General features: G+C 30.8%; 1 protein-coding gene across 2 annotated transcripts in view; it reads right to left on the bottom strand.

Annotated features, from left to right (window-relative positions):
* The window catches only part of LOC145276014 (serine/threonine-protein kinase 36-like), a 122,154-nt gene that overhangs the window by 82,886 nt on the left and 25,444 nt on the right, over positions 1–13,824 (bottom strand). For both annotated transcript variants that reach the window (XM_080127670.1, XM_080127666.1), the window contains 4 exons: positions 13,490–13,621; positions 9,205–9,425; positions 8,018–8,117; positions 3,606–3,703 (listed from right to left, as the gene is read on the bottom strand). In XM_080127670.1, the coding sequence (XP_079983796.1) occupies positions 3,606–3,703; positions 8,018–8,117; positions 9,205–9,425; positions 13,490–13,621 (551 nt within the window). The remainder of the gene's footprint in view (positions 1–3,605; positions 3,704–8,017; positions 8,118–9,204; positions 9,426–13,489; positions 13,622–13,824) is intronic.

The following is a 13,824-nucleotide window of genomic DNA, read 5'->3' on the forward strand; positions in this document are numbered from 1 at the left end:
ACATATTTCAAGGTCATACCATTGGTTTTGTTACACCGAATCAACCATAAGAGGTTGGAAAAAAAAACAGCGTAAGTTCGTCAGCGACACAGAAAAACTGAAATCGATTCGGCATAACGAAACCAATGGTACAACGTTGAAATATGTATATATAGTGTCATAATAAATATTGTATCTTCAGCTCTCACATCCACGATGGAGCACTTTATTGGATTTTTTTCATCACCTCCTGACACGCTATATATATATATATATATATATATATATATATACACACACACACTATACTTTTTAGTTCATTAAAAAGCGAACAACAATTATAGCCTGTTGGCTTAGAATGAATGCTTTGTGCCAAATCGATGGCTGAATATGGTTACATTTGTGCTCATTTTTCCATTAAAATACTAATCCTTATTAGTCTCTAAATGTACATTAAACGAATACCACAATACTTATTTTGCTGCACCTGATCATCACAAAGGTCTATACAAAAGTTCAACAAGCTCACCTAGCAGTTTCCAAGAAAAAGTGGAATGGACAGACAGGCAGACAGACTAAGAGAAATATAATACAGATGAGAGAGTTCTTTAGTTTGCACAATCCATGAGCAATGTTTCTAACAAAGAGAAAAGAATTTGTGGTTTCTGGATTGAAATCTATCACTTGTCATTGGCTAGTTTTTACCCTTGAAGTAAATATGTTTAACTCCTTAGATTAACTGGTTTCATGCTTTGTCTGGAGTAATTTCCATTAAAAAAGAAAAGAGTTACGATGATGATTGAACAAAGCAAAGTAAAATGGAGATCTATATAAAAAAATAAAAGTCACTATAAAATTCAGCAAATACAATGCTACTTGTTTTTGTCAGTGAAAGAGCACTGATATCAACTCGTGTGAAAACACCAAGTGAGTAAATAATAAGATTAGTTTACTTCTAAATTGCCTAAGAAAAACTTTCATTATGTCACAATTTTCTACAAAAATTCAAACAAATAATTAATCCAAGTTTGCCTCTTTTTTTTAGTAAAGGAATACGTTTATCAACATTCTGTCACACTTATTCTATTGGTTACAGAAATAAAGATAAGGATTGGACCGAATTGTACAGAATTGTTCAAATTGAAGACCTAAATCATCTTATTTTTTCATTAATATTTATCATTTTTATTTACATATTATTATTATAATTAGTAGTAGTAGTAGTAGTAGTAGTAGTAGTAGTAGTACCATCATCTATTTATTTGGAGTTCTCACATCAGTTGTAAGCACTAGTTTCTCACTTAAAAAATTCAGTGTCTTTCCTGCAAGCTTGAGTGACAGCAAATCACTTTAAATATTTCATTCCATTATCATTGTAACTCATTTGATGTCCTTACGGCAGTCATTACCAGTGATTTCTTGTTTATATCAACAAGTATTCCTGTATTTTCAGGTGGGGTAAAATCTTCTTCTAACCTATCATAAAATTTTATCCAGATAATTTCAGATCTATTGAGTTCATTTTAATAGTTTACATTTTCCCTTCCAGTTGTATTTTATTTTATTCTCATGGTTATTTATCTATGGTTAGATTGTCTTATTTTATTATGTAGGTTGGTTTCTGCACTTAAGTATTTTTTTTTTTTTAATATACCTTCATAAATGCCTTGATTTGTATGATATCAATTCTTCTAATAATTCAAATTTCTAGTATTTTTACAAGGGTCTTTTGAACCGTTCCAAATTATTCTTATACAGTGTAACCCGGATAGAAGAGACTTCTTCTCTGGTCTCTACAGCTCTCTTATATCCGAGGTTCTTATATCTGGGTTACATTGTACATTAACACAGGCTCTATTTTGGGACCAGAGAAAATCTCTCTTATATCCATTTTTCTTATATTTAGGTTATACTGTAATTAAATTTTCTTTTTGTAATAATTATTCACCACAAAAGTATGAATGTTAAGCTATGCCATTATCTCATAAACACATTCTTTCATAAGAATAGAAATTGTTTATGGGATCATATCCAAAATATTAATCCATAATTTAATTCAATATACTTATAAGTATTATAAATTTCTTCTGAGGTATAAATAAAAATCAGTAAACAAAAGAGAATTAAAAATAAATTTAGTTATAAAAAATATAACAGAATTTATTTATGCATACAATACAAGAAAATATGCATACATATCAAAGTTTCTTTTGTTTCATTTTACTTTATTCAAAATTTTCAGAAATCAAGGGTCCCTTTTCCAGGAGCCAACACTTAATCTCTGTAAGAGATACATAGATATTTGAATATTCCATTGAAGTTCTCCTTTACATCCCAAACACTGAGTTAGTAAAGAAGTTGAAAACATATTTTTTCTCTCCCCAACTGACAAATGTTGCAGTATTTTTTTTTTTTTTTTACATAGGAGTCACCACTTATCAAGGCCCGGAGACCACTCAAGGGTAAGGGTTAATGGGTGTACAGTAGTCAATGGGATTATAGCGTAGTAATCGTGAGTAGTGGAAATTTTGTAAATTGGATTACTTAGGGGGACGGTTCATCAAGAACTTGTTTACATTGGACTTGAAGACAATCAAATTGTAATCAGCTGGAAAGCAGGCAAACAGAAGAGAGTTACACAGGCGTGAAGTTCTAAGAAAGAAGCTTTGTTCATGGAATCTACATTTAGGTTTAGGCACAGATAAAGAGTGGGGGGAAAATTATTGATAGTAGTTTGGGCTAAATGAGTGTTTTTCATGAAAATTTAGTGAGGGGGGACCATAGATTGGAGCTCAGATGAGCACCTGTCATGAAAATAACGATAAAGCAGAGACAGGCTTGCAATGTCTCTTCTGTGGGAAAAAGGTTGCAGAGAAGAGAAAAGGGCATTCCCCACTAAGTTACAAAGTCTATTTTGAGCTCTCTCAAGGCAAGATACGCTGCTTCTAGCAGCTCCTGCCCAGATGTGGCAACAGGACTCCATCATTAGACATACCTGGCTTTTATATAGGTAGAGAATTTATAGATGTTATAGTATACATTTCTTGTGGTCTCTTGGTCTTACTGGATTCCAGAACAAGAATTACTCTAGTTTGATGGGTTATCAAGCTTCATGCCATTACTTGAGGTAACATCACTTGGAGAAGATGCATCATTTCTTGTAAAAACCAGAACTGGTTTAATAATGAGTCAAAGAACTCGTCTAGACTAAATAATGTCACTTCAGTAATTAAACCAAAAAGGGAAACGAATGAAAATATTTGGCAAACAAGCTCCTTCTCAATAGTCAGGGAGAAAAGAGAAAATTGACTTCTGAGCCACACATTTATATGGGTGACCACATAACCAATAGTTGACGATTACATCATCATGTAACCTAGGACTCTGTACATTAGTTAAAATGCAGACCCAATATCCTTTCGATTTTGTTTTAAAACTTATTTTTTATTAATCATCCAAAATAATAGAATAACATATTTAATTTAGTATTTCCTACCAAAGCATTAACTACAGTAATGCAGTAATACAACTTGCATTTTACTTATTTATAATTCTTACTTTCCAATTTAACAAACAATTAAATCTTGATTCAATTTATGAAAGGTTCAAAAACACAAGAAACTAACCTGTCTTTTTCAAGCTGATCACTCCAACCAATTTCTGAACTGAAATATCCCTTCAAAGCAAGGAGCAAATCACTAAAAATCTGCTGGCACCAAGGTTGCTGACATAGGATAAAAAATAATTATATATATATATATATATATATATATATATATATATATATATATATATATATATATATATATATATATATATATATAATATGATTGGAAAACAAATGAAAAAAGAAAATATTCTATGGAAACAATATATAGTGAAACAAAAAATATAAAAAGTTAAATGAATGTTGAATTCACTTCATTTTTTTTTTTTTTTCAGCCTGGAAGGTTAAGCGATTTTTTGAGCACCGGATGGTGGCCTTTTCAAGAAAAAGGAATGTTTTCTGCATTTCAGACTTCATGTATATCATAAGGAAATGTGAGTGAGGTAAGCCAAATATATGATTAAAAACTGTTTTTAGTGCATTTGTGTACATTTAAATATTATGAATTATTATTATGAATTTTTGCACATTTTGATATTATGAAAACCATAATATTAATTACATTACTCATAATTATAAAATATTTTTATTACAGCTATAGTCTTTTACTACTATGCTATTACAAAACCTTGTGTTATAAATAAATTAAATTTTAATTTTAAAATTGAAATTGATATCTTTTATTCAGTTAATATAAAAACGAAACAATGCTTCAATAAAAATTCAATCAATCAATAAAACTTTTTTTAAAAAATCTAATATAAAAATGGTGAAAAGGACCATCATGCACCAATAGTTTTTAAAAAAATATACTATTTCTGACTGATTATACTCTGAAATGCATCAACTTTTTTTTCTACACATTTATTTAAATTTTTAAAGTAATTTCTTAACTGTGATTCAAAATAATTTTCTAGAAATTACACTCTTATTTAAATAACATTTTTGATTCTCGTTTGTGAAATACTGTTTATGAGCACAAATTAACTATGATACTTGACTTTCATTTCTTTCAGGCAGTTTAAAGGTTTCAAAATCAATAGATTTTTATCACAGTCACTGGAATGGCCATTTGTAATAATGTAACTTGTTGCAATGTTTTTATTTTAAACAATTTCATCCAATTAATTTAAAAAGTTATCTTTGTAATAAATGTAACTTGTTGCAATGTTTTTATTTTAAACAATTTCATCCAATTAATTTAAAAAGTTATAATTTTTAAAAAAAATGGCTGATTTAATTATAATAGTTATAATTTAAAAAATAAATGACTATTTAAATAATAATTTATTTTTTATATATCCAAAGTGTCACTTCATGAGTAACTGTTTGAATAATGTCTCAATTTTAAAGAATTTCATTGAATTATTTAATACACTAAAAGATAGATCAATCAATTTACATTTCACAAAAGTCATGATTAAAAAACGAAAACCAAAGTTGCTATTGTTTTAAGTTAAAGAAATATATATGTTTCTGGGAATTATACATTTATTTTAATTTCATTTCACCTTTGTAAAATAAAAATAAAAGTAAAATGTCTTGCAGGCAAAGTCAGAGGGATACAGATAGTAATAATAGTAATAAATTCGAGTTATGGAATCTAATTTGATGTTTGAGCATACTGCCAATGAATAGTGACCTAAACTTCCAATAGCAGAGATCATCAACAAAATTCTAGAATTCCCTGATGTCTTTCTTTTATTTGAAATAAATGTCTTCATTGTGATCAATAACATTGAATGATAACACAAGCTGTTCTAGACACCAAACTATCAAAACATTCATAGATAAAATAATGACACCTCTAATTTCGTATATATCAAGTTGTCGTATAAGTTCCTGCCATTTCATAAAAATATTTTGTTCTAAAACATGTTTTGATATTTGACAAAGTGATATATATCATTAGAAAGCACATATTCTGTTCTACAAGATAATGGTCATCGCTTTTTGCTCATATAATTTTTTCTTGTTTTTCAGAACCGTCAAATGGATTGTCAAGTAGATAAAAAAATCACATTTTTGAAACCTCCTTCTTTTCACCTTTATTCGAGGTCAAAAAGCGAGTGAAGTGATCAGGGATATTTGTGCAGTATATGAGGAAAATGCTATATCTGAGAGAACTGTTCAAAATTGGTTTACCAGATTCAAACAGTAATTTTGACCCCAATGATACTTCTCATTCTGGAAGACTAATCAAGATAGACGAAGACCAACTCAGGGTTCTTTTGAAGGAAGATGGTCATCAGACATGTAGAGAATTGAGTAAAAATATGAAGTGTAATTTTGCGACAATTTCACGCTACCTTCAGTCAATGGGATTCACACAAAAACTTGGAGCTTGGGTCCCTCATGAACTTACTTTTGCTTTTAAAATTCTTTGATTTTCTTGAAAAAAAAAACAAAAAAAACGGCAGGAACTTATGCAACAACCTAATATATAACATATATATATATATATATATATATATATATATATATATAATACTACTGATAGAAAAATTAAAAGCTTGAAGTAATCTTTATATGATTCAATTAAGTTAATTTGAGTATTAGAAGAGTTGTGTTGAGACTACCCCCCTACACACATACCAACTTCATCTGGACTTTGAAAATAATTGGTTTATTGTTAACTACCTGTACTTATCTAGTGTTGCCTGGGATGCAGTGTAGTTACTTTAATTTTTTTATTATGTTATTTGTTTGAACATTTTTAAACTTGACATAAACAACCAAAATCAACTTCTTCAATGTAAAATGAACACTTGATCTTTATATGAGATACATAGATATTCGAATGCATTAGTTATCCTTCACCTCTAAAATACTGTTAGTATAAAACATACATTTCTATAAATGGTAGAATTCTCTAGTTAATCAATAAATTGAAAGTCATGTAACAACTGCTAGTACTAGTTGTGTAAAGATGAGAGTCCAGACTGCCAATCACAGTTAAAGAAAGCCAATAATATGGTTTCGAAGATCAGTGTGAAAACATGTGAAATAGCGAAATAGCAATATATTACTTTTTTTTTCTTCATTTTACATCAGTTGCAGTTCTCAGATGTCAAAGGACTCTCTTCCTATGACTAACACTTGATCTCTACATGCGATACATAGATATTCAAATATTTCAGTAAAGTTTTCTTTTACGTCTCAAACACTGATTGTTTTTTTTTAGGTCAATTAAAAATATTTCATATTAGCAGTCGTCTGAACTGGAATAAGTATTTTTTAAATGAATTGTAGATGGTACAACAATAACAAAAGAAAATTGTCTACTCAAAAGCAAATTTTGATTTGTTAGCTTAAATGCTATTTGGGTTTGAATTTGAAAATCCAACATAACAACTTTATATGTTAGATTTATACATACTAGCGGAACCTGTGGAAATGTCACAGCACCACCTTTCATATGTAATATATTGTTGCTGAGCGTTCTGTGGACATTCAGCATGAATGGAGACCTTGCAATATTATTGTAGCCCTTTTGTTAAAACTGCAAAACTATTTATTTAAGTAATCTGGTTAATGTAGTGTTAGAATACATCTGGTTATTGCAATTTATCTCCAATATCCTTATAGGAGTCTGTGACATATTTCCATTGTATGGACACCCAGCATGAACACAAATCCTATGACATCATTATATCATCTTTAGACAGAACAGATACTACCCTTGGATCCTAGCTAGAAGACCAAGAAGGGTTTAACACACAGCCCAAAAGTGGCATTTTGTTAATTTTTTTTTTTTTTTTTGACATTGCGTCTTCTGTGATCGGGAGATTCTATTTATTAAAAAGTTGGTTGGTTGGTTGGTTGTTTTTGTTTTACGGCATATCAACCTTTTTCAGGTTATTTAATCTAATTATTTTGAGGAACGATTTTTAATGGAGTATATTTGTTTTTTAAGTCGGGATTCTATTTCACCCATAGTTGGGACCAATGGCAATTCAAGGGTGGCTCCACACTCCCCAAGGCCCGCTAGGTGGGGCATCACCATCAGATATAGTTTTAGGTCATATTCAGGACCATTTATTAAAAAGGGGGATAAAATGTGATAACATACTACAAACATTAAATTAGCATATCTATATATTAATAATTTAATGTTCGTAGTATATTGTCACCTGCTATCTTCTTTTTTAAAGGATCTCCCAATCAGATAATTTATAATCTGGAAACCGTAACACACGTATGTTAAAAGGTACTATGGTATTAATATATAGATACTTTAATTTTTTTATTTTAATTGGGGATGGAGAGAAATGTCCATGAATTATCCAATTATTTGCATAAAAAAAAAAAACAACTTCCAGAAAAGTCATTTCCCTAAAAACAAGTAAATTTTCTGATTTTCCCTGCAAGAAATTTGCTCTTTCATTTCTCATTGCTTTTCCTGTTATGCACGAATTTCATTTGTCTTACCTTTTGTACATCAAGACATTCAAGAATGGCTGTTATGGTCTTAAGCAGAAAGGATGGAATTGAAACTGACTTACAGAAATTCATAATCAAATCAACATCACTATAAAAAAAGAAAACATTTCTTTAACAGAAACAAAAAATAATAGTCCAACACTTGACATCATAATTTACAAAAAATAGATAAAATTTTAACTTCTTCGTTTTTAATATAAAATGCATTTTTTTTAGATGAAACTAACAATACAATTATTTAATACTAGCTAGCCACCAGGCATTGCCCAGTCATAAAATACGCTTAAATATGATATTTGAATTTATGAAGATTTTGTATTCATTATTATAGATTCAATTCTCTATTGCTTCTAATATATTATATTGTACCCAATATATAGTTGTGATTTCAAAAGTAAAAACAAGACTTGGATGCCATCAACAACAATTGAAACCCAAACATATAGTGCTTCAACCTTAGTTGTTACCATTTGAGCTAAGATGAATAAGAAACAGAAAAATGAATTAACTTTGATGAATAAATGTTTATATTTGCACATGTGTACAAATAACACATTTAGTTGACTTACATCTGCCAAGTTCTAATTTTTCTTCAAACGGATAAAGCTGGAGATTGATATGTTTTGGTTTTTATTCTAGCCCACAAGTCATTTTTTGTAACTTTTTGAAATCACTACGATATATTAGGTACAATATAATAATCAAAAGAGAATTGGCTCTATAATAATTTAATACAAAACTAGTGTGAATTAAAATATAATATTTAAGCATATTTTACGACAGTATAATGCCCGGCGGCTTGCTAACTGATCTATAAAATTAAGAATGAAATCAGCAGTAAATATATCTGCTTTTTAGATCTGTTTGAATTTGTCAATATTGGAGAATGTGTACACCTTTTAAGGTTTTCCCAAAAAAAGATTCATTCCAGCTATAAAAGTTGAATATTATAAAGTGTTGTTGTGCTGTGGCTTTTAAATCATTACCATTTAATGACTTCTTATGTGAAATTGTATCAATAATTTATTTTCTCTCTCATCTCTAATTTCTTTTCAAAACCTTTGTCAGTGTATCACAAACTTAAACATCTTTGTTTTCCATCACAGTTCAAAATGGCATTAGCTTGTAAAGTAAATTCTGAATTAAAATGGAGATTTTTCAAAAAGTAGACTTACCATTTTTGGGTGACGAGATGAGTAGTGACCCTGAGGGCAGTTCTGAAACGGGCAGCTCCTTCTAACATACCATCCAACACTTGCTTGTGACCAATACCCAAACGGCCCTCAAGTTTTCTCTGGAATCGATCATCCTGCAACAGCCTGAGGGCATTCTCATCATAGTCATCTGACTCTGACTTCTCAATGATACATTGCCATTCTTCATCACTATCAGCATCCTGAAGAATACATGCAAGAATCTAAGACAAGATTAATATCAAAGTAATCTATATACCTTTGTCCCTTAGGTCCATTTTTATCATTTCCTCCCATGTTTTCCTTATCTTTCTCCTATGAACTAAATCTGCTACCTCAACATCTAACCCAAGAACTTTCATTCTTTCAACACGGCACATACCACTGGTGTCTACTCTACTGCACATACCTCCCTACACTCCCCAGATTTAATCTTCCTCTGGGGTCATCACAACTAAGCCTGTCTTAAGACTTGCATTACACATCCATTGTATCATTCTCATATCATTTCTCCTCATGCAACGCATGTCCTCAAACCTCATTAGCCAGGTTTTACTTCTATACATCATCACACTTTGTACACATGACTGATAGACTCTTTGGTTGAATGTGGTAACAGATAAAAGTATCAAAGTGAATATAATAGATTTAATTGGATTTGAACTCGTTTTGCCTGTTCTGTCATGCCCATTTGCCCAATGATTAATTGATAGAAGGATAGACATACAGGTAGAAAGGTTTGTAAATAGAAAAGCCAGCATAAGTTCAGCAAAGGGCCTAAAGATATGAGTTTTTTTAAATTTAGACTGAATCAGCAAAGAGAATATTAGGCCAAAAGTTTCATTTTTTAAGGATTTCGAGCTCTTTGTAATTGAATAATACATAAAGAAATTATACTTTAAAATCTTAACATGCATTTTTTCCTAGAAAATACTGTCAAATGATGATTTTTAAGCAGTAATCACTCTACACAGCATATATTGTTTTTCTTAATTATATATACATAAACATTTCAAATATTTTTCCTAGGATTAGAACAACAATTTCATTATCTATATATATAAAAGGCAAAAGAAGCACACGCATTTTTGTATGTGCAGCAAAGTTTTTTTTCGCCGGGATTCTCCGGGGGGGGGGGGGGGGGGGGGCTGCTAAGTTTTAGAACTTTTTATATACTCCCTAGATCATAATATCTATGATTTGCGAAGGGGCGTCGTCCCTAGATTTATTTTGATTGACTTTTATATTATTTGCGTTACTCCATTCTGTCGCGTGTTTGTTTGTTTTTTTTTTAGTATAAATAAAGTGAAACTAAATTGAAATGACGTCGGTTCCTTGGCTTTCACACCGGGGATGTCCAGAAAGCAATGAGCTTTGATCAATGCGGGAAAACTTGTCATATCAGGTAATTGTTATTCATTTGGACACTCCCTTTTTCATGGGGAGCTGGTTTTCCCCAAAATCTTGGGGAAACTGGCTTGCAGCCAAAGCTAAGCGCGTGATTTCATTGCCCTATGGTATGATGTTTGACCTCATTAAATTTATGCACCTGTCGCTTAACTTTTTAATCGTTTAATTTCAACCATTTTCATTTCTTTGCCTTCGTAGTGTCGCGGTAAGTTATCAGGCTATTCGCCTCAAGGTTTGGGGTCTGAGTCTATCTGCCTACCAAAACTTTTTTTTTCTTTTACACCTCCAAACACCTGGGCAATGCCGCCCCCTCCCCCAGTCTAATATATAAAAGCGAAAATGGGCGTGAGTGTTTGTGTATGTCCACAAAAGGCTTTTTCAGTGGGGGTTCTTACGTCAGTTAGATTCTAGGAGAAGATTTCTTATACTTCCTAGATCATAACATCTCAGATTCGCAAATGGACATTGTCTCTATTTTTTTTTTTGATTGAGTTTTAAAAAATTCTCTTCCTGCTGTCGTTTCAAGTGTTTGTTTGTCTTTTTTGTATAAATAAAGAAAAACTAATCGACTGAAAATGCCTGGTGCCTGGCCTTCCAGCCAGGTAGTATCTGTTCTGTAATTCGTCCTTGGTCAATGTAGGGGAAACCCTTCATACCGAGACAATTATTATTTATTTGGATACTGCCAGAGTGCCCCCTTTTTTGGGGGAGAGCTGATTTCCCCCACATTAAAAACAATTTTCATGGGAGATTTAAAAGCAACGCTATTTCTGCAAGTCATCTTTTTGATTGACTATGTTAAATTTGAATGCTTTACACTTCCGGACGCGTCATGGAGTAAGGATAAGACGTCAGATTTTATTTCACTTTCTTTTCCACCTTCGTGTCATGGGTTCAAGCCTGCCTGCCTATTACCACTTTTTTTTTTTTTTACATCTCCAAATATCCGGGCAATGCCGGGCACCCAGGCTAGTTCTATATAAATAAAACAATAAATGTATGTATGTGTGGGTGTATGCCTGTGTGAAAATATTTAACTGATAGACTCTTAAACTACTGATCACATAACACTGAAACTAACAAGAAATAGTAACCATACACAAGTAAAATCTTTGTTTGGATGGTTGAATAATACATATGTTGGCAAGTTGAAATGCAAAAGGTTTATTTCAACATGCCGACATATTTCTATTACTTTTGCACAATGTGCAAATTCATCCATAGCTTAAAGTGGATAAATTTTAAATCTTCCTCATCTAACTGTAAATAGTTAAAAAAGTATGGAACATGGCAGGAGAGCTAAATGTTTTGGCTTTGATTCTAGTTGATGGCATTTACGTCGTTTTTTTTTTTTTACTTTAGAAATCAGTACTATATATTAGGTACAATATAATATTCAATAGAAAATTGACTCATAAGCAATAAAAATGCTCTAGTTATTAATGGTGGGACGATTCCAATATTTTTCCCAATTCCGATACAATTACTGATTCTGTAATAAATTCCCGATTCTGATACAATTACCGATTCTGATTCTTTATAAACCTCTAAATATTTAGTGCTGTTAACTATTAAATAATAGAGCTGTTATTTTCTCCGATTTCTGTAAAAAACATGTTGAATATATAGATATTTTCCTAAATGTAAAATTACATTTGTGGAGGACGATCTATAGATTTTAGCTTTACTGGTATCTTAAAATCATTAAATATTTATTATTTTATCATTATTACCAGCAATGGAAGATTTTTCTTTAAACAAAAGAAAATAAAAAAGACAAGAGAATCGTTTTGGCATTGGAAAATAGGCACCAATTTTTCCGATCTGACTCCCCCAAATTTGTTGATTTTTCAGATTCCCGATTCCGATTAATCATCACAACATTACTAATTATGTAAAGATAACATAAAAAATTGTTTAAAGAAATAATTATTAAATCTCAAAACCATAAGTTCATACTTCTTTTTTTGATATGTGTTGCAAACTTAAGGTCATTTGTTGCTAAAAGTTATGTATCAAGCGATTTTAAAACATTAGACCAACATTTGCAAAAATCTGATGAAGTGTTTGAAAATTTATGATAAAATCAACCATCAATGTCAAAAAAAAAAAAAAAATTGTATTATTTGGATTACAATTTTCATCTTGAATGCTATTTTCACAACATTTCGACCAATGTAACTGCTGGACTTGGACTGCACAGAATTTCGAATGAAAAAATGCTAATTTTTCACAAAATATTAACAGTTTTATAGAATAATTTTTCCTTTGTTTTGTAGAAAATTTGCTAATTATTCTAGCACATACCCAATCACTCTCACATGATAATTTTCGGACAAGTTATGATCGAAACAGTTATTTTCCCAAATAATATCCAAATATGGAAATTTGCTCCCTCCCCCCCCCTTACCCCTGAAGTATATGTAGATAATTAAATGATTATTCAAATAAACATTGAACTATACTCAGGTGATAATTTTTAGCCGAGATATGGAATATTTTTCATTATTGGCTATTATGGGCACATTGGCAAATGTGAATTTAAACCAGCAATCTGGCAGACAAGCATGTAAACTGACTAAAAGATAAAATTGTGTCAATGAACAAGTCAGATTTGAAGAGCCAAATCTGAAATGGAATAAAAAAGTTTTCAAATTATTACTCAGGCTCAAGCACTTATTTCAAAATATATTATTTATCCATTTTTTATTTTTATTTTTTTAAAATTACCTAAAAATTTTAGACAAATACTGTGTTCTTGTCTTTAATAATTAGAAGATTAAAACTAAATTACTGCTCCCCCCCCTTTAAATACACAGTTATTTTGAAAGACAAATGACACTTCTATGTAACTGACCTCTGTTTCCAGAATCACACTTTCAATGGTGCTTTTACAGATGCTTTTTTTAGGAACGCTTTGCTGGTGTTCTTCATGAGAACTGTGAGCATCTCTTTTTTCATTGTGGTCGAGGAAGAATACACTGCAATTCTGTAAAAAAAAAAAGCAAAAGAAGGAAAATACAATCAAAGAACACTTGCATAATGCAAAAGAAAAAAACATGAGAAAAATAAATAAACCACTATCAACAATTTCCCCCACTTTCTATCTGTGCCTAAATCTAAATGCAGGTTCCATAAATAAAGCTTCTTTCCTAGAACGGCCCACCTGTGGAACACTGTTCCATTGGTCTG

Source organism: Euprymna scolopes, chromosome 1 (assembly GCF_053919585.1).
Source record: "Euprymna scolopes isolate OS-2025 chromosome 1, ASM5391958v1, whole genome shotgun sequence".
In the NCBI taxonomy this organism is placed as follows: Eukaryota; Metazoa; Mollusca; class Cephalopoda; order Sepiida; family Sepiolidae; genus Euprymna; species Euprymna scolopes.